This window comes from Jaculus jaculus, chromosome 3 (assembly GCF_020740685.1).
Source record: "Jaculus jaculus isolate mJacJac1 chromosome 3, mJacJac1.mat.Y.cur, whole genome shotgun sequence".
NCBI classification, from domain to species: domain Eukaryota; kingdom Metazoa; phylum Chordata; class Mammalia; order Rodentia; family Dipodidae; genus Jaculus; species Jaculus jaculus.
In genome coordinates, this window is record NC_059104.1 from 151,374,578 (window position 1) to 151,401,045 (window position 26,468).

Below are 26,468 nucleotides of genomic sequence, written 5' to 3' on the forward strand. Positions count from 1 at the left end.
GGTCTGGTTTGTTACTGGAGCTGACTTGGGGACGAGGCCAGGCTCTTGTGCAGGTTGGGATTCTGACTGTGTCTGTTTCGGCTGCGAACCGATGAAAACATGGTGTTGCACCCTGGCACTTTGCACTTGTGGAGCTGGCGGAGGTGCACAGTTTTGTAGTGGGCCCTAAAGGTTCCTTTATTACTGTATATCTTTTGGCAGAGATGACAGGTTATGGGTAACCCAGAAGGCAGACTGGCAAGGCTCTGGTCAGCCTTCTCCATCAGGACACAGATGGGGTACTCATCGTCCCCAGGGATGAGGCTCTGTCCTTCACAGTTCCCGTCACTGTCCTCCATGAGCACAGTGCCTTCTTCACTCACCCCGTCAGAGTCCCAGGAAGAGTGGCTGCTGCTCTCCGACTTCATACTTGAGGTAGTGCTCAAATCCAGGATGGTGCCCTCACTAGGGGGGCCAGAGTTGTAGCTCTCCAGGCTGGCACTGTGAACTTGGGTTATTGGATAGACCATACTGCCCATTCCACTCGTTCCCTTGAAGATGACAGATGTCTGAGATGCTTGGGGTGGGAAGGCCATATCCTGATAGGCCTCCTTGCTGACATCTTTCAGGAGGTAAGCAGCACGAAAATGGTCTGCATTGCTCTCTAGTGCTTCTTGGTGCAATACTTTTTGGTGGAGGGTCACGTTTGAACTGTGCCTAATAGAGTGAAAAGATGGTTAGAAATGAGTTAACTGCTGCTTAAAGGCATCATTCTCAGCAAAAAGATTTGGAAGACACTAGGAAAAACCTGTGGTATGGGAGAGGTGATGATAATGTGCTAGCCAGGTCTCTCTCTTTTTTTTTTTTTTTAAATTTTTTATTTTTATTTATTTATTTGAGAGTGACAGACACAGAGAGAAAGACAGATAGAGGGAGAGAGAGAGAGACAGAGAGAGAATGGGCGCGCCAGGGCTTCCAGCCTCTGCAAACGAACTCCAGACGCGTGCGCCCCCTTGTGCATCTGGCTAACGTGGGACCTGGGGAACCGAGCCTCAAACCGGGGTCCTTAGGCCTCACAGGCAAGCGCTTAACCGCTAAGCCATCTCTCCAGCCCTCTCTTTTTCACTACTTGTCAGAAGTTAGCCTTCACTAGGAAAGCCAGCAGCCTGGGCACTTCAATTTTCATCATTTAATTAACGTGTAACTCTCCTCCTTTCCTTCATAGAGGATGGCTAGACTACTTCAGTTAGGTAAATTTTCAGGAGATACTAGAACCAGATCCCGTGAAAGTGTCAGTCATACATAAGCTACAAGGAGCTAAGCAGAGACTTTATTTCCACAAAATAGGAAATATTACCATCTTCAAATTGCACTGTGTGGATGGGTACTGAGCACCTGGAATGATGGTCTTTTTGATATGTTGAGTTAAATGTTGCGAAAACTTACCTTGCTTCTTTTTACCTTCATTCTTACGTTTTCCACGTCGTCTTTTTTTTAAACAGTGTCAGCCTAGCACATTTCTCTAGAAATTCTACAGGTACAGGTGAAAATCTGATCAGCATGAAAGTGCATGTGTGTGAGTACGTGTATATATAGAGAATTCAGTTCATATTTGTGGTGTTTCAGTGCGTGTGGGTGCATGTGTGTATAGAGTTCAGTGCATATTTGCAGTGTTTCCGAGTGTGTGTGTGTGTGTGTGTGTGTGTGTGTGTGGAGTTCGGTGCATATTTGCAGTGTTTCCGAGTGTGTGTGTGTGTGTGTGTGTGGAGTTCGGTGCATATTTGCAGTGTTTCCGAGTGTGTGTGTGTGTGTGTGTGTGTGTGTGTATGTGTGGAGTTCGGTGCATATTTGCAGTGTTTCTGAGTGTGTGTGTGTGTGTGTGTGTGTGTGTATAGAGTTCAGTGCATATTTGCAGTGTTTCACTAAGGGCCAGACAGAGGTTTTGCAAATACAGCAGTGTGAGCACACCACCAATCTTGCACCCAGTGATTACTCCTAAAGGGCAGATAATGAGCATCCATTATGGTTTCCACTCAATGTTATCATTTGGATGTCGCTTGTAAATCAATGTTGCCCTTACTCAAAGATCCCCTCCTAACTTCTGAAAACCAACCAACCAATCAACCTAGCTCTTACCAAGGGGTACAATATTAAAAGTAACAGAGAATGATCCCAAGTAGGAAAAGCCTCCCCCAATGTAGATACAGGGTCCAAGATAGGGAAAAAAAAAACTCATAAAAATTTAAGAATGGAATTTCTCTTCCACTAACTATCATGAGGTATCTGTATGGGGAAGGCTTAATCGTATTTCACAAAATGTATTAAATTTACTGTTCAATTTCTTTTATCCCCCTATGCATTTTTTTTTCTGGACATGATAGAATTATACTTCCAGATCACCCACTTAGCAAGCAGCTCTTCAACTACGGCTCTGCCCTGTGATTATGCTAGTGCTCCACATGGAAGGGGCTGGTATATGTCGGCAGAAAACCAGACAACAGATTGACATATTGGTTCCAGTACACACAAGCGGTTAAAGAAGTCAGCTATTTACTGGAACCTGGAACAGAAAGGTCCTACGCTACAACAGAGTAAATCCTTGGGCCCATCCCAACTCCTGACTAGCCTGGGCATACCAGCTGCTAACTCCGGGTCCCTGCTCCCCCTTCCCAAGTCTCAGGGGCTTGCGACACTTCCTGGGGAGCCGGTGGGTACTATACACGTAAACCCTCCACCCATGTGCCAGGCCTCCTTCTTCCAGGACTCTAAAGATCCCGTGCCCACTGCCCTATCTTTTACTTCAGCTTCCAGCCCCCACCACACCCGATCACCCTGGAGTCGAATTTGGTTGAGACCAGCTGTTCTCACAGTGTGTTCTGGACAAGCCTAGGACTCCCTGATCCCTCTCAAAAATCAGTATTTCATAACTAACATTATTAGTGCAGTAGAGTTTCCCTAAAGTTATATAATATGTGACATTACAACAGAATGAAGAGGCAGATGTGAGAATCCAGCTGTCTTCCACTCACAGGCATTAGAGACTTGCAAAAACATAACATTAAGCCACCCATCCCAATCTACTTGTTTCGGAAAATGAAGTTATTCTTCCCCATAAAATGTTATATTGCTATACAACATTTATAGTCTTGTTGAAAAGTGATTTTTTTTTCCAGGTTTATTTTCTAACAGGGTGACTGTAGACAACTATAACCCAAATAGAGAAAAAGTCTTGTGGGCCCTTAGCTAACTGTTGGTAAAAGGGAGACTAAAACATTGAGTACTTGACAGTTCAAACATACCCACTTCTTCCTTGATTACTTCCTTACTATGTGAAGGAGTTTGGCTAGGGAGTGTTCTTACTCTAATATGATTAAGTACCATTAGGTGGCCACAGCAGCCTGTAGTTCCCTCATTTTGACTGTCTCAATATTCACCTTTTACTGGTCTGTCTTCTCCACTGTACCTACAGCCTTAGTGGGCAGGAATCGGGTCTCTAGCCCCTAATACAGAATATTCTTAACACATACTTGTTAGCTAAAAGAGCATCCAGGTTTCTGCCCCAGCCTCTCGCTGATAGAGCCTAGGAACTGCTGCTGGCAGTAATGGCAGATGAAGAGGAAAGTCAGTTGCCCTAAGAACAACGCAATTCTCAATGCTGACTTAGGTGAGGAGGTGGACCTGAACCTATCCACAAAGTCCTACTTAAATGCGGGTTTAGAACCATAGATTTTAGGTAAAATGGATTCAAAGCTCCACACTATTGAAGCAAGTAGTCTTAAATAAAAAAGTCATCTTATTGTAGCCATATAGTCTTATCTAAAAATAGGTCAGAACATAAGAAAATACTGAATATAAGAAAAAAATGGGTATGAGATGAAAAGCCCTTGTCAATCTACTTTGTGTTCTTATTTAGTAGGTATTGCAGGATGGAATAGTTTCATAACTAATCAAGGATCATCCAACTGATATGACTTCCTCCTCCTCCTAACAACAGCTTATTCATAAGCAAACAGTCCTCTTCTTCAAGGATGGAGGAGAAGGACTGGTTCACTAATTAGGATACCCTAGTGGTTTGGTTTAACATCCTAGCAACAGAAACAGGAATTTTGACTAATATTGCCTGTGCCCTCTCTTTATTAAAGACAATGAGAGTGTTCTTACGAGCCCTATCCAGGAATGTGTGTGGGAGTCTTTACATTTTCACCCTCTTAACAAATTAGGCATTACAATTTGGACTAAGTTAGGGGTGGTGTTGAACTGCTTCAAGTCAAGCTTGTTTGAACAAATGTAGCCTTTTAATATCCAGTGAGCCGAGCCATTTAGCGCTGATAATACTGCATTCTGCCAGAGGGCTGAACCTTTTCCTTAAGCCTCTGGTCATCTTTTGGTATGCCTGCTCTTTCATATGCTGGTGGGGAGGGTGACCCAGTGGTTAGTGATCAAGTGCATGAAGAAAAGCACAAGAAAGACAGAAACACCAGCATTGCACCCCTGGAGGGTGACGAGACAAGCTCTGGAGGTGCACACTTTGTAAACAGTGTGACGGTTTTATGAAAGCCCGGCATCTTTAAACCACGTCAAAGCTCCTAAAACAACCGATTATCTTTATTCCTTGATATCTTAATATTTAAGAGATCTCTCATAAAGTTGTTATTCTTCCTTTTGGGTGTTATCTGTCTGACTAGAAACTACAGAAAGTATTTCATTTCATGTACTTTATTTTATGCAATGAAAACTGGGCGAATTTTGAGGAACTACAGTGATACATTTAAAAAGCTTCTTCCGCCGGGTGTGGTGGCGCATGCCTTTAATCCCAGCACTCGGGAGGCGGAGGTAGGAGGATCGCTGTGAGCTCAAGGACACCCTAAGACTACATCGTGAGTTCCAGGTCAGCCTGGGCTAGAGTGTGAGACCCTACCTTGAAAAAAAAAAAAAGCTTCTTCCTCCATCCTCTTCAAAGAGTTGTCTTCTACCCAAGCTGTTAACGTAAGGACTAGCATGATTCTTTATCCTGTACCTTTGGGGCCAGATATGTTTCTGAGTTCAGAATTCCTCAGGCTTCATAAAGGCAGAATGAAACATACTATGAAATATTATATTCATGTCTGTATAATAAATCACTATTAATGAATTCATTAATAATTCATTAATACAAAATATAAATAAAATCCACAGGAAGGTAGACTGAAAAAAAGGATTTTACAAAAGGTCTCATTTCTTTTAAGGTCAAGTTTTGTAGCCAGATGATTTTTAGAAATGAAAACTCATCAATTTCCCCACAACAATTGTATTCGTCTGAGAACTTACTAGAAATGCAAAGTCTCTGTTCTCACCCTTGACCTTACTAAAGCAGAAATCCTAGGGTTAGGGCCTAGAAGTCTTTTTTTTTTTTTTTTTTTTTTTCCCACAACCCTTCTGGTGATTCTGATGCACATGGAGGTTTAAGAACTTCCACCTTAGAAGAGGTAAGTGTCAACAGATACCTTACCTGTCTCTGCTCCTGCGGGATGGGAACGTAGCCGTACACCCCTCCACTGTGCACGGGTGGGTTTCTTTGGCATGAGTATTCTTGTGATGAATTTTCATACTGCAAGCATTCTTAAAGGTCTTTTTACAGATGTCACACTGGAAGCGGTTCTCTTCCTTCTGGTTCTCCAATGCATGCTGCCCCAGGTGCTCCAGTTCTTTAGGCTCTTCAAGACAAGGAAAAGTCATTCCCCTGTTGGACAAGGCACCCAGGAGCCCCCCGGCCAGCAGGCGCTGCTGCAGTTCCATGTAGTCAGAAAAAGGAATCTGGGACTCCACTCCAGGTGTGAAGGGGTGTTCCCGGCCACCATCCTCAAGTTCTCTTGGCACCATGGTCAATGTTAACTTTTGCTCAGTCTCCCTGTGTGTGTGTGTGGCCTGCTCAAGGGTTCTGCCGATGGCTCCATGGGACTCGATCACATTTTCGAAATGGCAGGGCCTTTCTCCTTGGGGGAGGGGTTTTCCTAAGCTTCTTGCTTGTGCGTGCTGCTCCCCGGATACTCTGTCTGACTGAGGACTGCAGGCCTCCGGCTCGTCGTCACTGACCACCTGCAAGGGCACGTCTTCATCTGAGCTGGGATTTTGTCTCTTCTCATTAGCTATTTCCACAGCTTCCTTCTCTATTTTGATAGGCATACTGGACTTCCGGGATTTCTTCTTGGGGAGAATATCAAACGGCATGTCGTTGGAAATCAGCTGCTCTGGGATTGAAGAGGACAAGAGAGGGAGAGAAGGCAGCATGCCAGGTGTGTTTGCCAGCTCGGCGGGGGTGGCTGGACTACGATAGAAAGGAAGGACTGGCTGCACTGTCTTTAGGTTAGGGAAAAGCACACCGTTCTGCCCAATGCTTGAGAAAGTTGGTTGGCCTTTGGAATCCTCCAGGGAACCTGTATAGCCGGGGAGAGGCCCACAGTCTGGAGAAACCACCGTGAAGCCGGGGCGCTTGTATGTCTCCGAGCTTGCCAGGCTCAGGCTATTTCTGAGATCTTTGTCCCGGTTATTTCTGTTCATTGGCATGTGCAGCCGAGGGTTGGGGTTGGCGCTGTGGCGATTGCGGCTCCTCAGGGAACTGAAGACCATGTTACACCCTTCAATGGTGCACTTGTGTTTGATCTTCAAGTGGACGGCATTGTAGTGGATCTTGAGGGTGCCTTTGTCATAGAAAGTCTTCTCACATGCCGTACAGAACACTCGGCCCTTCTTCGTGCTAAGGCTGTTCCTCTCGGGCTTTACTTTGGCCTCAGGGGATAGCTGTGTCCGTTCAAGCTTAGTGACAATGCTGTATGAGCTGGAGTCACTTAAATGGGCACCGTCTTCTTTTTGAGCAACAGCGTCCGGGCAGCTTAAACACTGCTCCTTTTCAACCTGAAATGATGTGGAAGTTAAGAAGCCGCTGTCAGAGAAGGGCCCGTGGATTTCCTGTTTGGGGTCCTCCTGGCCTTGGTCCTGCCCCTGCTCCAGCATGTACTGTTCAGGCAGCGACCCTATCAGTGCAGGAGGCAGAGGGTTGAAGAACTGGAAAGGCAACATGAAAGTCATGTTGTTTATGAGATTCTCAAAAGGGTGTACACTGCTGGGGTTTCCTTTGTCCACGGGAGTGGGAAGGCTCGAACTTCGATGGCTGCAGCTCTCAATGAAAGCCCGGATGTCTACGTTTGCTGCGGAAGGTGGCATGATGATAGACTGTTCCTCTTTCTCTTGAATTGCCATGAGCTCAACGATGGACTTGGTCTCTCCAAAGCGAAGGAACTGCTGCAAGGTGGCCACTTCTTCCTCACTGGTCATGATGCTCCAGTGATCTAACACCTTCCCTGATGCATCCTAGATACAAAGCAGAATTTAAAAGGATGATCGATTTGCTCTACTCGACTCTGTTCTTTATAGAGGTGTCACGTGATCAGACTATAAGGTACTTGTGCAGATATCAGAAAAGTGCGCCCTCTGGACTAGCAGGGTTTGCAGTTCAGCCTCGGCTCATCCCACCCACTCACCCACTCTTCCAGGCCAGAAATTCCACGTATTGCACAGGCTGCACAAATGTAGGTAGTGACCCTACAATTAGTCCTCAAACTCCAATCAGGGCAATTGGGTAATTATTTTTCATCTTATTTCAAACCAACTGGTTGTCATGTACCAGGCATAACTGTTTCCCCCACTGAGATTACAATATATACCATATGAACTTTAATGATTTCTTTATCTAAAGCATACACTGGGGCAACAGGCCTAGACATAGCTCAAGTATTCATTTGCTACAAGTTTGATAATCTCCAAAGCATCTACCATAAAAAAAAAAACACAAATGAACATGTATTGATCTATTGCCCATGTTCACAAAGCAGAGCTGTAATTACACTGGAGTGTTGGAGATCTTTCAAACTCTAGCAAGGCCTAACTTTTCCCAAAACTACAATAAATATTTTATCACAGAACATGTATTTGATGGCCTACTGAGATTTTTCACAGTGCATGTAAGAGTTCTGAAGATGATGAGGAATGTAACATCATAAATTTTTCATACACTAGAGGTTCAAGGTAATCAATTCCATATTTTTAATCCTAACACTGGAAAGCAAGATTATTAGGATCATTAAATATTGATCTATGTCATAATGTAAAATCGTAATGCTACTCTACATATAGCATTTTCTAGGCAGCTGGGGTGCTGCACTAGATGTGTGCAACATGATTCTAGGGAAAGACTGAAGGCTTTTGAATCAGTCTAAAATGTGTTCAAATGCTGAGTCTTCCACATACTAGTGGAATAACTTTCAGCAGAGTCATAAAAAAATCTGAGCCTGTGGATTTTTAATTAAAAAAAATAAGGGTAATATACCTACTTCATCAGATTATTAGAAGAGCACTTTGGTTAATACACGGTTGCTATTCATATTTGTTTAATGATATGGTCAACTTAAGACTGAAATTTATATTAGACTTGAATTTTTTTTTAACCAAAGTCAGCTGATATTTTATAGTGTAGTGTCAAGACAAGACATGCCATAAGTATATCTCAAATGCATGAAATAAGTCATTTTAGGAAACAAGTTAGTGGCTTGAATCTTTGAATGGGAAACATGAGGCATGTTATGGGAAAAGAGGTTAAAGGACTCTTAAAACAGAAAAGGATAAAACAGAACAGAGCGTTGTAGAAAAGAAAACATAAGGGGGCCAAACACAGCACAGGGGGATGAGGAGAGGAAAGGGGTTGGGCAGAAAAAAATGGGGAGGAACAGCAATTAGGAGAGAAGGAGAATGAGTAACCACATGCATGAACATAAGAATGTCACACACGAAGGAAAGAAAATCAGCAACGCAATGGCAGAAGGCTTTAAATGACAAGTGAAGTAGCATCATTTCATCATTTCAGTTATTTGTTGTGTATGGTTTTGGTTTGTAAGCTCCCCGTCTGACCTACAATTCTCAGTAAAATCTGACACGTACAGCTTCTTGGGCCAGTAGGTAGTTTGGGAATAATAAAAATATTGGAGGTAGCAGCCATCATGAGGCAAACAGTTCTCTGTGGAAGAAGAAGCTTAGTGAAAAACATGGAGAAAATATGCCATAGTCTTCCACTTGGGAGTTACATGCCATGCCCACATAGTCTGAAGTTTCCCAGATAGCTTAGGACAAGTATAGGATTCCCCTCAGAATAGGAAATAGGACCTTCAGTCATTAGAAAAAATATTAAAAGGAAGGATGACCATCAATTACTGGGGAAACCAGGTTATAGGGGTTACATGGGCACTCTGGGAGAACAGTGCCTATGGTCATCATACCTGTAGCACATATCCACGGATATAATCCTGAAGGGTCCAATCCAAGGCATGGAGAATCTGCAGGACCTCATCTTGCTTCAACACACTGAAGAGCCGGTCGAGTAGGATTTTCAGACGAACAGGGATCGCCTGGGTCCCATACAGCATGAGACTGCTAATATCAAACACCACATTGGACTGGACAATTTCCACCTGGCTTGTTGGATATACGGGGGGAATCCTCAGCTTACTTAGTGCTGAAAAATCAAATAGAAGAAATATTGTTTGGAAAAGTTCTAGTTTTAGTAGGAAACACTGCGTAGAAAGTAGTCTAGGGCTAATCTCATCTGTTCCAACAGAAAAAAAAAATTACAAACATGTAAATGACCAAAATCTTTAACAGTTACCAGGTTTCTCACAGGACCACATAAAATTGACTGGGTTAAGCCTTTTCTCTTTCTTGTGGCATCCCTAACAAGTAAAATTATTGCAAACAGAGAAGGGACAAAGGAAGGGGACGGCAAAGGCAGCGGGTGTGTAATCAAGAGAACAGACCATCAGGAAGCAGAATTTGGAGGTTGAGAACCTCAGTGATCTGTACTCAGGCCCTAATAATCTGCTGCTTTGGAGCTGTGAGGCTTGACAAGTTAAGCAACCTGTCTGCGCAATGTAGCAGTTATCAGCCACAGGCCATTTACACTTGGATTAAAGTCAACATTAAATAAAGTTAGAACTGCCATTCTTCAGTGGTGCTAGTCACAATTCCAGTACGGCAGTTGTGAGTAGCCAGTGCAGGGCTGTCAGGGTGGCAATTGCATAAGCAGGATGCTCAGTTATAAATTTCAGATAAATCATCAATGAGGGATATAATTACAGTAAAGTATTTATTAGGACACATTTAAGCTAAAAGAAAATTACAGGCTACTTATTAGCCCAGGACATTTCTATTATTTTCAAATAAACATTACTGGAGTATCAGTGTCTATGCTTAGCATGGGGTTAGGGAGATACACTATAGTGTTAGAATTCCTAGCTATTAACCTGGCACATACTAGAAACATACTACTTAGCTTACTGCTCAGCTATCATTCTTAAGATAGGAAGTTAGCTTCTTAATAATTGTAAATTATTAAGAGAGAACACGACTGGCTAAGAGGGGGAAATAAAAGTTACCATGAGCCACCCATCCATGTCTGCACTGTTCACACTGACGATGGTTTATTTTCCCAGGTTTGAAACTTTGGCAACTACAGTTCAGAGTGCAGCCGATAGCCTGAAAGAGAGGAGAGCATGTGACGCACATAACCTGAGCACTGTGTGGAAAGCACACTGCATTTACGAAACAAAATGGATTCTCCATTCACTGGAATTCACTTAGCAATCTGCACCTACTTTGGGCAGGTTAATATTTTATTTTTGTTTATTTGACAGAGAAGATAGAGAGAGAAAGAATGGGCACAGGCCTCGAGCCACTGCAAACCAACTCCAGACGCATGCACCCCCTTGTGTATCTGGCTGACATGAGTCCTGGGGAATCGAACCTGGGTCCTTTGGCTTAGCAGGTAAATGCTTTAACCGCTAAGCCATCCCTCTAGCCCTCTGGGCAGGTTCAAAGGTATATGTTGTATCTAAGAAAGGGGATCAGCTGGACCAGCACTTGGGAGAACAGAACATCTACATAGTTATTTTGTATGTGATCATGGGCAAAAAAAAAAAAAAAAAAAAATCAGGACTTGGCAGAAGATACCCTGTTCTGTTTTAAAGGGCATAGAAAAAGTCAGTAATCACATTTCCACCAAATCTCTAAGTCAACCAGAGCAGAAACTCTGAAAGATAGTATAGAGGCCTTCTTGAATTAAGTAAAAGAATGAGCTGGGGGCTGGAGAGATGGATTAGTGGTTAAGGCACTTGCTTGCAAAGCTTAAGGACCCAGGTTTGATTTTCTAGTATACTAACATCAGCCAGATGCACAAGGTAGTGCATGCTTCTGGAGTTCGTTTGTAATGGCTGTGTGTGTGTGTGTGTGTGTGTGTAGGTGTGCCCATTCTCTCTCTCTCTCTCAAATAAACAAACATATTTTTAAAACAAAAAAGAAAAGAATGAACTGGACCAAGATTAATCCATGGAAGTTGTTACCCCTTTGCCTTTAAGATGTGGTAGAGGCTGAAAGTATAAATAGATTTGAGAACGTGTTATGGCTGACGATACTGACGCTATTCCCAGGTTCAATGCTGGACCATGTGACTGTGAAATAAGGCCCATGCTGATGCTCCAGTTGCAGGCTATATGACCACATCTAGTACGTATGTGTAATGTACAAAACATAACTGAAATAGAAAACAGAGGTATATGTGTCTAACAAAGTCCTGGGGTTAAGAGCAAAGTTTCTCTCAAATGTGCATACACACACACATGTATGTACATGAAGTTGTACAAGATAGAAGCCTGAAGAATATAATCTATTATTAAAGCAAAAATGTTTCAAAGGATCTCTGCCAGTGAGCTTGCTGGGAAGAGCTTCTGGGTCAATTCTACGATTCCAACGAGCTTGGACACTTGGGAGAGTGGGTTTGGAGGAGGAGTGAAAATGTCTTACAAGTGTAGGCTTCAATTTCTAATCTGCCACTGGTGGGGCTATGAGGCCTTGCCTGGAGGATAAAGAAAGGGAAATCTGTCCCAGGATTGCAGAGTTCACCCTAATGAGCATATAACCAGGCTTCTTCCAAAAATCTGTTGCTGGTAGGACGGTAAAATGCAGAGCCACTTTAGAAAAGTCTCACAGGTTCTTTAGAAGTCAAAGGTAGAGTTACTGTACGCCCCAGAAATGCCACTCCTAGTTAGACAGCCCAAAGAACTAAAAATACACAGGTCCACCAAAAAACTTGTACATGAATGTTAATAGTAGCATTATTCACAATCACCAAAAAGTGGAATGCCAATATCTATCAATAAATGAATAAACGGAATGCAATACTGCTATGCAGTGGATTATTATTTATCTCAAAAAGGAAGGGAGGCTTGACAAATGCTATAAATGAGTGAACCTCAAAATCGTGTTAGGAGAAAGAAGTCAGGTAGTAAAGGTCACTTATTAGCATGATTTAACTTCTGTGGGATGTCAAGAGAGGACCAATCCAGAGGCAGAATCAGTGACTCTGAGGAATCAGTTTGGGAAGAGAAGTGACTGGGTATGGGTGAAGTGCTTGTTGTTTCTTCTTTTTAAAGATGGTGGGGCACACCTTTAACCCCAGCACCCAGGAGCAGAGGTAGGAGGAGCACTGTGAGTTCAAAGCCAGGCTTGAGACTATAGAGTAAGTTCCAGGTCAGCCTGGGTTACAGTGAGACACTACCTTAAAAAAACAAAAAAAACAAAATTTCATTGAGATATTATTTGCATAGTATATAATTCACCCATTCAGAGTACGTAATCCACTGACTTTTAGAATAAAGTTGTGCATCCACCATCACAATGTGAACTTAAGACAAGTTCATCATCTTCAGGTTAATAATAGACTTGTGTTATTATTTCTCTTAGTAAAATCCTAGAAATAGGACTGCTATTATCAGCTACAGGTATAAGTCATTTTATTTTATGTTGATTTGTTGAGCTTTAAAAATATTACACTTTTTTACATATTGAAAGTTAGTAGTACCCTGTGTTGAGCAAGTATATTGGCACTACTTTTCCAATATCTTAGATATACATACATATAAAAATTATCTACTTATTTATTTGGTTTTTCAAGGTAGGCTCTCACTGTAACTCAGGCTCTCTTGGAATTCAACTATGTGGTCTCAGGGTGGCCTTGAACTCTTGGAGATCTTCCTACCTCTGCCTCACAAGTGCTGGGATTAAAGACGTACATCACAACACCTGGTGGTTATTTATAGTTTCAAGTAATAAAGTATGCAGCAATTAAGGCATATGCATTTAAAAACACAATGCTATTTCACACTTATCAGACTACAGTTTGTGTAAACATAATATTTGTATTTACAGGGAAATGAAAAGAACGTACAATTTGCTTTATGGTGTTGAATCCAATGCATGCCTGTGGTAACTGTATGCTTGGTTTATTGAGGAACTGCCAGGCTGTTTTCTAAAGCAGTCCCTTCATTTTATTAGGGCCCACTAACACATTTTTTCCAAGATAGGGTCTAAAACAGCCCAGGCTGGGTTGGAAATTTGTAATACAGCTAAAGATGTCCTTGAACTCCTGATCTTCCTGCCTCTCCCTCCTAAGTGCTAGAATTACAGGTTTGTGCCACCATGTTTGGATTTTTTTTTATAGCCATCCTCATGAATGTGAGTGGAATCTCATTATGGTTTTGATTTGTGTTTTGCTGATGATTAATGACTTAGCATATTTTCTGCATGTATTGGCTGTGTATCTTCTTTGGAGAGATATCTATTCAGCTCTCTTGCCCACTTTTTAAGTGGGTTGTCTTTTTAGCATTCTACGTATTCTTTATATTTTCCAGGTACAAGTCTGTTACCAGACATAAAACTTGCAAGTATTTTACTCGTTTTTTTCTGTCTTAACTGTGTCCTTTTTATTTTTTAAAGAGAGTGAGTGAGCGGGAGAGAGACTGAGAGAGAATTGGCACTTTAGGGCCTCAGCCACTAAAATTGAACTCCAGATGTTTTCACCACCTAGTGGGCATATGCGACCTTGTGCTTGCCTCAACTTTGTGCAACTGACTTAAATGAGATCTGGAGTGTCAAACATGGGTCCTTGGACTTTGTAGGCAAGTGCTTTAACCACTAAGCCATATTCTCCAGCCCAACTGTGTACTTAATTTTTTTTAGTATTTATTTTATTTATTTGAGGGGGAGAAAGAGAGATAAAAGGGCAGATAGAGAGAGAATGGACATGCCAGGGCCCTCAGCCACTGCTAATTAACTCCAGATGCATGTGCCACATTGTGCATCTGGCTTACATGGGTCCTGGGGAGTTGAACCTGGGTTCTTTGGCTTTGCAGGCAAACACCTTGACCACTAAACCATCTTTCTAAACCATTAACTATGTCCTTGAAGTGCAAAAGTTTCAAATTTTAAGCAGGGTTTATTTTCTTGTTTAAAAATGTTTTGTTTTTATTTATTTATTTGAGAGGGAGAGAGAGAGAGACTGGGCATGCCAGGGCCTCTAGCCACTGCAAACTAACTCCAGAGGTACGTGCCACATTGTGCATCTGGCTTATGTTAATACTGGGGAATCAAACTTGGGTCCTTAGGCTTTGCAGGCAAGCACCTTAATTGCTAAGCCATCTCTTCAGCCCCAGAGGTTCTTTCTGAGATGATAAAAATGGTTTATTCTGCAGAGGCCAGTAAGTTAAAAAGGAGACATAAAGGGAAGAGAAAGGAAGGGAGGAGGATACTTAATAGGTTGACATAGTATATATGTAATTACAATGATTGTAATGGGGGGTAATATGATGGAGAATGGAATTTCAAATGGGAAAGTGTGGGGGTGGGGAGGGAGGGAATTACCATGGGATATATTTTATAATCATGGAAAATGTTAATAAAAATTTAAAAAAATTAAAAAAAAAGGTTTATATTTAGATGGTAGTTGTGGTCACACAATCCCATTTATAAGCATAGTGAAAGCTAGTATATACTTTATAAATTGTATACTTTATAAAGTTGAATTTTATGGTACATGAAGCATATCTCAACAAAATTTTATTTAAAAATTGCCAACCCTGTTGAAATAGAGGCAAAATTTTCCATGACTTAATTTCAGATGGGCCTGAGTAGACAGAGTTGCACTTAGGCAGTTTTAGGTGAGGGAATACAGTTGTGTGCAGAAGATAGTAACAGCACTGCACAGTCTGTTTAAGAGAGTATCCAAAACCAGGAAACATGAGGAAGGTTTTGTTTTTGTGTTTATACCATATAATAAAAAAAACTTCATGCAGTCACAACTCTGTCCTGCTCAAATAAAGCATGTGATCTGCAGAGGTGGTATCCCCCAGGGAGTGCAAATCAGTTTACAAGTGGTAAAAAAATGCTATTCACGTTATGTATAATGTACATGCACAAAAATTCACATATATACTATATGGTTCAGTGGAGGCACAACTAGGAAAAATATTTTAAAATCTCATTAGGCATGGGAGATAATGAAAAAGATTGAAAATGCCAGAAATTATTTTGCCCTTTGCATATGCCTATTTTCACTTACAAATAAATTAAATACATGCACATAGACATCTGTCTAGCTATGCCTAACCCATAATTATCATGAATGGAAAACAAAAATGAAAATGAATGATTTAATTTACATTACACATCATCAAAAAGAAAACTTAAAAAAGCACCATTAGCTGATATTGTGGCATATCTCATATGTTGTCTAGCATCTCATCCTTGGTTGGTCACAACCCTATGGATATGAGCTCACAGATGAAACAATCATTTGTATAATGCTAACAGCTAACAAAACACTAAGTAATAAAAATCAAAATACTTCACAGTCTAGATTTTATAGATAGGATTCTTAAAAAGAAAGTATTTCGAAAGACAGAAAATTTCTTTTGGATTATATCCCTCAAGAGGACACTCCTTAACAACAAGGTACTTTATAAGCAAACTCATATTTCATTACTCTGAAAATAAGACCTGTTTTAACCACAGAAAGAGATGTCATTGAGCACTTGCTTTCTCCAACCCCTGACAACTTTGCTCCAAAGGTTAGGTTCATGCACAATTCCAGGAACTGCTGTGTGATCCCGTCTCAGACTCAGAAGAGCAAAACCATACAGGGAACAATTCCAAGCGCACTTCATAGGTTACGAGTGAAAATTACTTTCTTCATCTCTCATCACCTGACTCAGGATTTCCAAGCTTTGGCACTATTGACATTTTAGGCTGGATGAATCTTTGTGGCTGTCATGTGCCTTAATCAGTCTGATAGCAGCTCTGACTTCTGCCCACTATGTGTCAGTTATACCTTCTCAGACATTTCCAAATGCCCTGGGATCTATGTCATCCCCGGTTGAGACCACTGACCTAACCTGACCATTTAGTTTTTAACAGCTTCGAGTTTATGGACAGAATTTCAGACAATTTTATCCCATAATTCCAATGTATAAATGATGATTTATAAGAATCAGTCACGCAGTTCTACACAAACCCATCTGAGTAAGGTTTGATAAAGCTCATTAGACATCTGTGGAAATAAATCTCAGGATAATTATTTATTAACTAAAAAACTTAATTATTAAGATTCTTGGATCTTCTACCCATCTCAGAGTCCCACAATGTTGTAAAATTATATCATCATTACTAAAGATAAATTAAAACTTCTAAAATGAAATCAAACCGAAAGCATTTAATTACAGGAGAAAGGGCTCATGTAAATCAAAATGGAAAACTATTAAAATTTTACATGTTTTCCTTTGGATTCCTAATACTTGTCCTAGTCTCCAGAAACATAAAGCAGATGACTATGGCATTCTGAACGCATAAGGACATGATTATCGTTCCTGTGCACTCATCTTCAGCAGATCGTCCAGAACTTTCGTTAGTCACTTTGATATGCTATGAATTGACATTTCAAGTTCTGGTTTGCCTTTTTGTAGCTATCATTTGCTCATTCACTCATCTGAAAACCACTGACACAGCTAGTATATGCTGGATTTGGTCATTTGCTGTATTAGGGTGGAAGGGCATGACCTAGATTTTAGGCAGTCTGGGGAATCATTTGCTCACCCAAACAAGTCTTCTGTGCTTCAGTTTAGCAAGAGGCTTCCACAAGCCTCTTGCCAGGGAGGCAGAGTACAGCCACCATACTGGACAATGGAGATACAGAGTATTTCCATCATCACAGAAAGTCCTATTGAGTGAGCTTAAGTTCAGTGGTGAGATTAGCTACTGCCTTTGACCTAGTGAGGTTCAAGTTTGATAGGCGAGTTCATTTAATCCTTACTAGTTTGCTGTGGGAAATTATTTTTAGGACACTTAAATTTATGGAAGATTTGTAACTTATTCAAGGCCACACAGTCAGCTTTACTGAGCATTTATTATCTGTGAGACAGTGCACATGTACTGTGTCATTTCTTTCTCACAAACACCTAGGGAGGTAAGCTACTATCCCCACTTTTATAGATGAGGAAACTAAGAAATTGCAGGGATGCGCTCAAATCTGAATACTAGGGGTGTGTTATATCATATCTTGAAATAACAGTAATTTGTGCTAACTGCAGTTTCATTTAATCTCTACATCTTCCAGAATAAGACATTATCATATTCTCCAGATAAAGATGTTGCTTCTAATAAGTATTTTCTGAGCATTTATGAGCCAGGCATCATTCTAGATTGTTGAGGTTAAAGTGTTGAACAAAACTGATGAGATCCCTACCCTCAAGGAACTTAAATTCTAGAATAAATAGCAAATAAACATAAACAAGGTCATTTCAGAATAAGGTATGTGGTAGAAAAGACCTGAGCAGAATGTATGGGAGTAAGAACCATTCAGATAGCGTCATCATCAAGGGCTCCAAGGAGGATGCATGAAATGCGTCCCAAAGAATCACAAGGAGTTGATCAGGTGAAGATCTAGATAGGCAACATTTCAGGCTGAAGGCTGAGCAAGTGCAAAGGTCCCAAGGCACAAAAGAGGCTGGGGTACTCAGGCTACAAAAAATGTTTATATTTTTGAATATCTAGTGTGTGTCTGTGTATCTATCTGAGTAGAGCTAGTGAAATTAAAGGTAGAAAGATATGGTAAAGAGAGGAAACAGAGAGCATTCTGCATAAGACCTTGTGGGGCATGCCAAAGGCTAGAATTTGTTCTAATAGTGAGCTTCTTAAGAGGGCTAGTTGGTAAGAGGAAGGGGATTAGCAGGAGTAGAAAGGGAACAACAGAGATTAATGCAGGATGACTATGATAAAAATACACACATGTATGAAAACGTCATACAGAAACCCATTATTACATATAATTAATATATGCTAATCACAAAAGCTATGGAATGAGTATGATATAACTGTTACAAAAGACATCACTGGTAACAAAGGTGGGGCGCCTGAGCTCCTGCCCCTCATCTCATTTAAACCTCTACTGAGAGGCACTCATCCAGGACTGGTCTCATCCTATGCTTTTCCACTAGTTCAGCCATATGGCCTTCCTTTATTTCCATGTATTTGCACCTGTGACTATAAGACCAGGCTGGATATCTGCTTTTGCCAACCTCACAGGCTTGATTTTAGCTATCTTAGTGGGACACACGGATGGAAAGTTGAAGAGTTCAGTAAGCACAGACTCTTCTTGACAGGTAGGGTCTCTGCATAGACACAGTTACGAAAGATGATACAAGATAAAAATCTCAGTAAATTTTTTTTCTACAGTTCATCACTTCAGGAAGAGATGGTAGCACAATTCTAATACCTATCAACTAGCACTGAGTCTGAAACACAGTAAATCCTCCATTATACTGAGAAAATAAATGACTAGTGAATCAATGAGAGAGCTGAACCTTGTGTAGTAGTTGTAGATATTGATTTGTTATCTTTTTTCTTTTGTTTTCATTATTTATTTATTTGAGAGTGACAGAGAGAGAGAGAGAAACAGAGAGACAGAGAGAGAATGGGCATGCCAGAGCCTCCAGCTACTGCAAACAAACTCCAGATGCGTGCGCCCCCTTGTGCATCTGGCTAACGTGGGTCATGGGGAATTGAGCCTTGAACTGGGGTCCTTTGGCTTCACAGGCAAGTGCTTAACCACTAAGCCATCTCTCCAGCCTTGTTATCTTTTTTCTTGATAGGCATTGGTAAAAGAATTTTAGCTAGGTCTTGTGACACAGGACTGGTAATTTAGCTACTTGGGAAGCTGAGGCAAGAGGATTACAGGCTCAAGGCTTGACTGTGCTACAAAGCCTGGGCAACTCAGTAAAATCTGTCTCAAAATAAGTGAAAAACAAAAAAAGGGATTGGGAATATAGCTTAATGATAGAGTGCTTGCTAAATGTCCAAGGCATTAGGTTCATTGCTTAGTGCTTAAAAAAAAAAAATAAAAAGCAACTTCCCAGTCTTCACTGGTGCACCGTTAGCAGGTGACTGACTACGCCGCACAGAAGTCGCTGGGTGAGCAGCACAGAAAGCTCCTCACACATGCAAGCTGACTGAACCCTTCCTCCTCCTTGGAATACAAGCATGATGGCAGGAGCTCAGAGACCATTTTTGTGTCCGCTAGTAGGTAGTCCTGAGGTCATGTCCCAAGGATGAGAGAAGAAAGAATGATGACTATTTTGAAGCTGTTGCTAGCAGCCAAATGCAGTTCCTCATTTCTATACCAACTTTCCTATTGATTGTCGAGAGTGTCACAAAGAAAAAAAAAAAAAAAAAAAAGCACACAGAAAATGTATTCCTGGTAGAGATTACTGAGACTAAGTTTAGAGTCTGTGGTCCTCTTAATTGTGAAATTCTAAGGCCCTGCCAAATTCCCAGTGGTTAGAATCATTGTCTCAAACATGAAATCGAAGATCCCAGGCTGCCAAACCACAACTCACTTTCCACAGGTCACCGAGCTTTAGAACAGAAAGACTCCACGTTTTTGCAAGTTGTATTTTTAAATGTTGAATATAGATAACCGCTACTGACATGTTTGCGTCCTGGGAAGTTTCAGTGTTATATCAAAAACTGCCAATCACAACCTATAATGCAGGACATGTTTTTTAAAGCTGCTGGGCCACCCCTGTCTGTAGGAGGAACGCTTGATTTTTCTTCACCTGAAGTGAAATTGTCATTCTCACTCCCCCTGGGGCTGCCGAGCTGGCCTTCTTGGTTGAGTAGATCACACCATGCAAAGGTAAGAGTTGTTCTCTGAAGTCCCTCTGCTTCTGCCTCTTGCTTTCTATACCCCTCATTTTTATTAGAACCAGACATTTTATTTCCTACCTTTCTTCCTCACTTTTCATTAACTTCTTTTTGCTTTTTTAAGTTCTCGACTGTTTTTTCCACATATGCAAACCCACAAAAGTACAACGAGGATTCTGGAAATGGTATCATCACTTGTCTGATGGGAAGTAAGGGCAACTGGGAAGAAAGCACACGAGGTCCCTTTGCGTGAGGTCACTTATCTGTGGCCAACAGCACTGACCTGAAGCCTCCCTGGCCTCACACACACAGACCAGATGTTCAGCTCTTCAGCATCATGGCATCATCTTGCAGTTAATAGTTTGACAAATGACAACCTTTATTTTGAAAGTTGGGTCTTTGTCTTTAAAGGTTCAATCATGTAGTGGGGACCATAGAGAATCCTATGGGTACAAAGACGAATAACTCCCAGTGTCTATGGTAGGAGAACACACAGCTTCATTGGGAAAAGTCACACCTAGGTTGATCAAAACCAACAAAGCAGAGAATATGATTGTTTAAAAATTAGCATCAGTTACTCACCATGAAAATCTAAGAATCTGAAATATACTCAAAACCATTCAAAAGTCATTGGCCACCTTTGTAGAATGCTAGAAACGCAACTAATTATTCTGACAACTAAGGGACAGAAACAGATATGCATCATTTTCTACACAACTTATGTTTCAGGGTAACCAAATCATTAATGAGACAGATTATAAACATAAAGCAAATAAATGAAGAGCTAGTATAAGTCCCCATTTCACAGCTCCCAATGAGAAAGACAATCCAACAGGCACCTGTGGAGGGAAGGGCACATACCATCACACATCTGGTGTTCTTGGAAAGAAGAAAAAAAGTTCAAACCTGTATCTAGTCAAGCTTCTTAATTCTTATTTAAGAAAATGTAAGGGACAAAGGAATCTTTAAATATTACAGAAAGTAATCATTAAAATGCAAACTGGGGAGTACCCTAGGGTTAACTGACTTGGCATTTTCAACAGATAATGGCCAGGAAAGAAAACTATAAATCTAGGGATTAAAAAAGACAATGCATACACCTGAATCCCAGTTTGAATAAAGCAATGGCAGTATAAAGCTTATAAGACAATGAAACTTCAATGCCATTAAAGAGTTATAATAAAAAAAATGAAATTTTGGTGTGCTGTCATTGAGCAATGCCCCAAACTATTTTTACGGTATTCTGTGGTACAATATGTTCTTGAATTTTTCAGAGTCCTTTTATATTTTAGAGCTATCTGTTAAAATATTTTTCAGTCAAATTATATGATACTTTCAAAGTAATCTGGTATTGGTAGTAGTGAGGGATCTGGAATAGAGATAATAACTATGGAAGTTCCAAACACATAGCATGAAACTGCATTAAGACAATTCCAACTTTGATTGCTTGAAAATTTCTATAATATAAAATGAAAAAGTAAAATATGTCAAGACTCCTATTCCCTCCAAAATTTTAATTTGGGCGAGACGACAGAGAGCAGTGTTACACAGTGGGCAGGGTAAGCTTGGGGGAGAAGGTACGCACTCTCTTCGTGTGCAGGTAATACCATGGGTCTAGGCACAGAGAAAGGCTCATTATGCCCATGTGAGTCAGGTCAGGAGCCTGGGCCACAAAGCATAGGTTTCTGCTTGGGTAGTAAGATCCAATCTTGAAAGGAAATTTTAGGGAGCTGGTGGGCTGACCAGATGGGCAGTCAGGGGTTTTTCTGTTGAGTTTAAGGAGCAATTAAGATTCTGAAAAAGAAAAACATAATGTTCTGAAAAATAGGGAGATACGATTTAACAAGATCATGATTGAAGATCATAAAGGGATCTGAGGAGCCTCAGGAAGCAGTCAGCATTTGCAATGTAAAAGTGATACCATAAAGGAGAGTTGACTGAAAGCCGTATTTCACCATAAGCAGAGGATGAAAGGAAGAGGCCAGAGACAAGGGCATGGGGAACGGTTCTGCACAGGAAGATCAGGTGGACAGTAAAGCCATGACAGGTGACAGCCGTTGGGCTAGGTGTCTGTGAGCAACAAGTATGCGTGACACATTTGTAGTGCTCCTTTGCTGTTTAGTTCAAAGAGGGTGATGGGGAAAATACTTGTTCTTTTGATGTTTATAAATCAAAGCATAAATCCTATGCCAAAACAATTTAACATCTGTGCCTTTTTTCTTAAAATGATTACCCTTGGAAACTGAAAATGTGAAAAATTGTTGAAAACATACAAGTATTATCTTAGAAACCAAACTGAATACTTTTTCTACAAGGAAACTCTAAAAATTATACATAAATAAAAATGGGATGGGCATAATTTTCTCCTTTCTAACTTATAGTTGGGTTGCCTCAGGAGTAATCATCAGAAACCTGTAATAACCAAAGTCAAAAATGTATTAATGGTGTGTGACACAGAATCAGCCTGTGTGTAGGGGGGACCAACATAGCAACACCAAGCAAGACCTTAGCTTCAGGATTTTACTTACAGTATCCAGCTGTATAAGTAAGGCAACTTTGTTATTAATGCTGATATACAATAGAGGTGAAATTGTGAACATGTCTCAAAGTAAAATTCTGTAAACATTGTTAGGAACTTGATAAGAACTGTACTTTGAAAACTAACTTTTAAAATGAAGCTTACTTAGTTAAATATGCCATCCTGATCCCTGTCATAAAATCTACTTGGTATATTATAAAGTGCTATAGTCAGAGGCATGAAAATTTGACTTTCATAACAAATAATTCAAGAAAGAATCAGAGGGCTACAGGACCAGGGTAATGTTTCTGGAAGCCAGTAAAGAACTGGAAAATCACTTTCATGTTTGAGTATATGGTAGGATCACACAATGTGCAAGAGGGGACAATCAAACCAATATAACTATATGGGAAAAAAGTTAAAAGCCTAAATTAGAGTTCACTTGAGGTAATCATTTCCTTCTATACAGGTCTGTTGGGACCCAGCCTTCAAGACGTTTTATTTTCCTAACTTTTCCCATCCCATTAGAGGGGAGAAATTATGATCACTTCTCAGGTAGAGCTCTCCTGATTTGTTCGGATGGTTTACAATAACAAGTCTATGTGTGGACAGGAACAAGGACAGCTTGCCTGTCCGTAACCATGTACGTCTGAGAAGGCTCCACTTGGACTTTAAGCTGGGCTGCTGATACCTGCCTCCTCTGGCTAAACTAGATAAGTGTATATAGAGAATGATGCCATTGTGGAATCTTGGAAATTCCAGAATTAGGGGATACAGCCTTCAAAGAATGACAAGATAAGCAGGCAAAGATTTTATGGTAGAAACTAATTTAAAAGAGAGAGAGAGAGAGAAAGAAAGAAAGAAAAAAAGCCTCAAAAACCTCCTAGTTGCTAAGGTGTGGAGCCCTCTTATCTTTAACATCTCTCAGGTAAGTCACCAACAATAAACAAATTAATAAAAGCCTGTAGTGGACCACTCAGAATAAGGTTATTTAAAAAGTCCTGACTTCCTAAGTCTTGATCTTAGATATCAAACAATAGGTGGCCCAGCACTAAGATTCTGCTGTAGCTAGGTTATTTGTTTCTAGTGCTTTTTTAAGCAGGCTGTTTCTGACAAAAGTAACTCACTTTAAATGACATCTGTAGGGGAGAAAATTTACCCTGAGGTGAAGTACACTCCTCCTGTAAGTAATTTACCTGGCAGAACCTTCAGGGCAACTCTCTTAATGGCCACCGTCAAAATAACTTCCAAAGCCATATACAGAAACTCAAAACCACTTTTGCTGGCCCCCTCCTTATGGTTTAAGTTTACTGACAAACCAAACTTTTAATATGTTCCCTTGTTTATATTTATTTCATGGCATTTGTAAATGACAAGTGTGTGTTTGAGATAAAATTATTTGTTCGACAGGGAAAACTATATGCCTTTTCCCATGATAGAGTTGAGTCATCTTGCCAAGCTGATGACCCTGAGGTACAGACTGTGGGTACCGACCTGTGATGCAGGCCTAACTGCTAACAAAGGGAAAATGTAATAATAAAAAAAATCTTCTATCTCTACCTCACATTTCTAAGGTAAACACTCCATGCCGATTACTATTTCTAATGTGAATTATAACCACAGGAGATAGATCATTATTTCATATCCCAGTAGATATCAACAGCAACTTCAAACTAGCAACCGTTTTCTTGCCGAGAGAAAAGCATGCCACCACATCACTACCAGTCTGAATGGGCTGCATGGGTATAGACAATATTACAAATTAAATTATGCAGATGTCTAAACATAATTATGAGTTCCCAAGGTATGAGCCGCTGAATGAAGATTTCATCACCACTTCCTAGCACTTAACAGGGACATGTTCAGCCAACAGTTGAACTGAAATTGCATCAGTTTCTGGGTAAAATTAAGAGTGCAAACTTATTAGACAATCAATCAAATATCTTATTCTTTTGAACTATCTGGAAAACATAACAAAAAGAATAGCTTTCAAAGTTCCTCACCGGAAGAGAGGCAGCTATATTTCCCCATCTATATGAAATCCAACATGATTTGTAACACTTGAAACAATGACCTTTTATATGATGTACGAAATTTTATTTTGACATATATATTTTTAGTGATATTTTAATAATGTGTATCAACGAGTTTGAGAAGGGGCAATTAAGATGGAAGTGTATTTATCACTATACCTAAGTCTTAACACATAAGCATCGATTTGCAAACTCAGCACCTAAGAAATCTGAAGATTTCATAAAATCTAACAGCATATTAAAGACAACAAGCAAAGAATGAAAGGACACCAAAGGGAAAACATCTGCCAAATGCTGTTTTTTTTTTTTTAATTTACTTATATTGTCAAGCCCCCAAATCTTGTCATTTAGTGTGATTCTTTTTAATAAAACGATGTTGCTACATCTGCCCTGTGGCCACATGCAATAACATGTACGTTCTCATTCTCTCTCACTGACAGGGATTCCCAGGACACCAGTGAGGCCTCTTTCAAGCCCCTTAAGTGTTAACAGCAGAGGCCTGGCTGCGACCAGGCGTCTGGCCCGACTTAAATGCCCTCATCTTCAGAGGTCTGCGGTGAGCCCCAGCCATAAAACTAGGGGACATTACTGAACCCCAGAGTGTCTGATCTTTCCCCGCAGCAACACACAACTTCACTCATACAATTAAGGTTCCTAGTTGGCATTCCATTTAACTGTCAAAACTCAAGCCGGTGGCAGCCCCGAAGCCACAAAGAGATGCCTTAAATGAGAAGAACATGTTTCTACACCGCATTTGAGAAAGTTTGGCTCCGAGCTATGCACTGATTAATATCAGATCTCCCTCACTCGCCTCTCCACAATCTTGTCACATCTGGCTGACAAATCCCCAGGAGCTTATCCAAAAGTCAGGCGGCCTGTGAGGCTCGGGGTCCCGGCGGCGCTGGCCCCGGGGATCGGGAGGGGTGGGGGTGGGCAGTGGGGGGGACCACGCAGCCACTTCTGCAGAGCTCCCGGGTCGCTTCAAGACGCCGACAGAGCTGCGCTAAGCTACGGGGAGAGTCCCGCTACGGGGAGAGTCCCATCCTTCCAGGCACCCAAAGGTAAACTATTCCCAAGTGGCCTGACACCGGGTCTGGCTTGCCGGGTTGGCATCCAGGACGGGCTCCTCCTCCAAGTCCTAAGCGCTTTCGAAGGACGGCGACGCCTCAACTGTCCCACGCGCGACAAGCCTCGCGTGCACGTTGATTCAAACCTCCCCGCACCGACTGCAAGGCTCCCCGGTCGGTGGGGCAGACCCGCCGGCTTGTGGTCTCTGTCCCTCTCTCTCTCTTTTTGTCCTTTTGAAAGCATCAGTCCCAGGGCGCAGGACGCCCCCTCGGTGCCCCTCGCCAGCCCCGGGGCATCTCTCCTCCCGGCCCCTCGCCGCCCGTCGCTCAGTTCCCAGCGAAGTTTGCAAAGCGCAGCTAGCGCCGGGGCTTCTGAGTGCCCCGCAGCCCGCGGGGAGCAGCTCGAGCGCGACCGTGCGACCGTCCTCCCTCCCACCCCCCGCCCGACCCCCCGGGGAGGAGGGGGCTGAGACTCGCGGAAAGCGGGCGGAGGGTGGTGGGGAGCGCGCGGCAGCCCGGCCCGAGGGCGCACGGGGACCCCCCCGAGCCGCGGCACCCAGCGCGCCGCCCCGTCGGCCCCGCAGCGCAGGTGACCTTCCCCTCCCCGCCGCTCCGCCGGCTAAAGACGGGCCCCGCGCTCGCCGACAGCGCCTCGCTTACCTCGGCCATCCTGCGGCCGCGGCTGCTGCCGGACCGGCGTGCCCGGCGCGTCTCCCGAGCCTCGACCGCCCCGCGTCCGCCCCGGCTCGGCGGGCGCCGCCGCAT

General features: G+C 41.8%; 1 protein-coding gene across 2 annotated transcripts; it reads right to left on the bottom strand.

The window, feature by feature from the left end:
• Bnc1 (basonuclin 1) lies at positions 1–26,468 on the bottom strand. 2 transcript variants are annotated; one of them, XM_012948718.2, is made up of 6 exons: positions 25,327–25,390; positions 24,607–24,620; positions 10,437–10,536; positions 9,285–9,520; positions 5,468–7,326; positions 1–696 (listed from the first exon to the last, which is right to left on the bottom strand). In XM_012948718.2, the coding sequence occupies exons 1-6, from the start codon at positions 25,388–25,390 to the stop codon at positions 12–14; spliced, it is 2,958 nt and encodes a 985-aa protein (XP_012804172.2). In that variant the 3' UTR covers positions 1–11. The 2 variants fall into 2 exon arrangements, with proteins under 2 accessions (XP_012804172.2, XP_045002537.1); XM_045146602.1 differs by lacking the exons at positions 24,607–24,620; positions 25,327–25,390 and adding an exon at positions 26,364–26,468.